The sequence below is a fragment of the Phaethon lepturus genome, unplaced genomic scaffold, assembly GCF_000687285.1.
Source record: "Phaethon lepturus isolate BGI_N335 unplaced genomic scaffold, ASM68728v1 scaffold4520, whole genome shotgun sequence".
NCBI lineage: Eukaryota > Metazoa > Chordata > Aves > Phaethontiformes > Phaethontidae > Phaethon > Phaethon lepturus.
The window spans coordinates 1-204 of record NW_010512442.1 but is presented as its reverse complement, the minus strand read 5'-3'; the positions used below and the strand labels follow the sequence as shown (position 1 = coordinate 204).

The 204-nt window shown below is 68.1% G+C and overlaps 1 protein-coding gene across 1 annotated transcript in view; it reads right to left on the bottom strand.

Moving 5' to 3' along the window:
* The window catches only part of ALG11 (ALG11, alpha-1,2-mannosyltransferase), a 5,069-nt gene extending 5,023 nt beyond the window's left edge, over positions 1-46 (bottom strand). The window contains exon 1 of the mRNA XM_010286949.1: positions 13-46. Coding sequence (XP_010285251.1) covers positions 13-46 — 34 coding nt within the window. The remainder of the gene's footprint in view (positions 1-12) is intronic.
* Between the last annotated feature and the right edge of the window lie 158 nt (positions 47-204).

Here is a 204-nt window from a genome sequence, read left to right as displayed (position 1 = left end):
CCCATTCCCTGCTCAGCCCACACAGCCCCACCCCTCCCGCCACCATCTTGGGCAAACGCCGCGACGCCTTTCCGCCGGAAGAGGTGGCTCCTGGTTAGGCGGGGGCGGGACCAACCGGGTACTGGTTCTCTCTCATTGGTTCCCGATGGAGATAGGCGGAGGGGAGGAGAAAGGGGCGGGGCTGGGAGCTGCGCGGCACTGCCG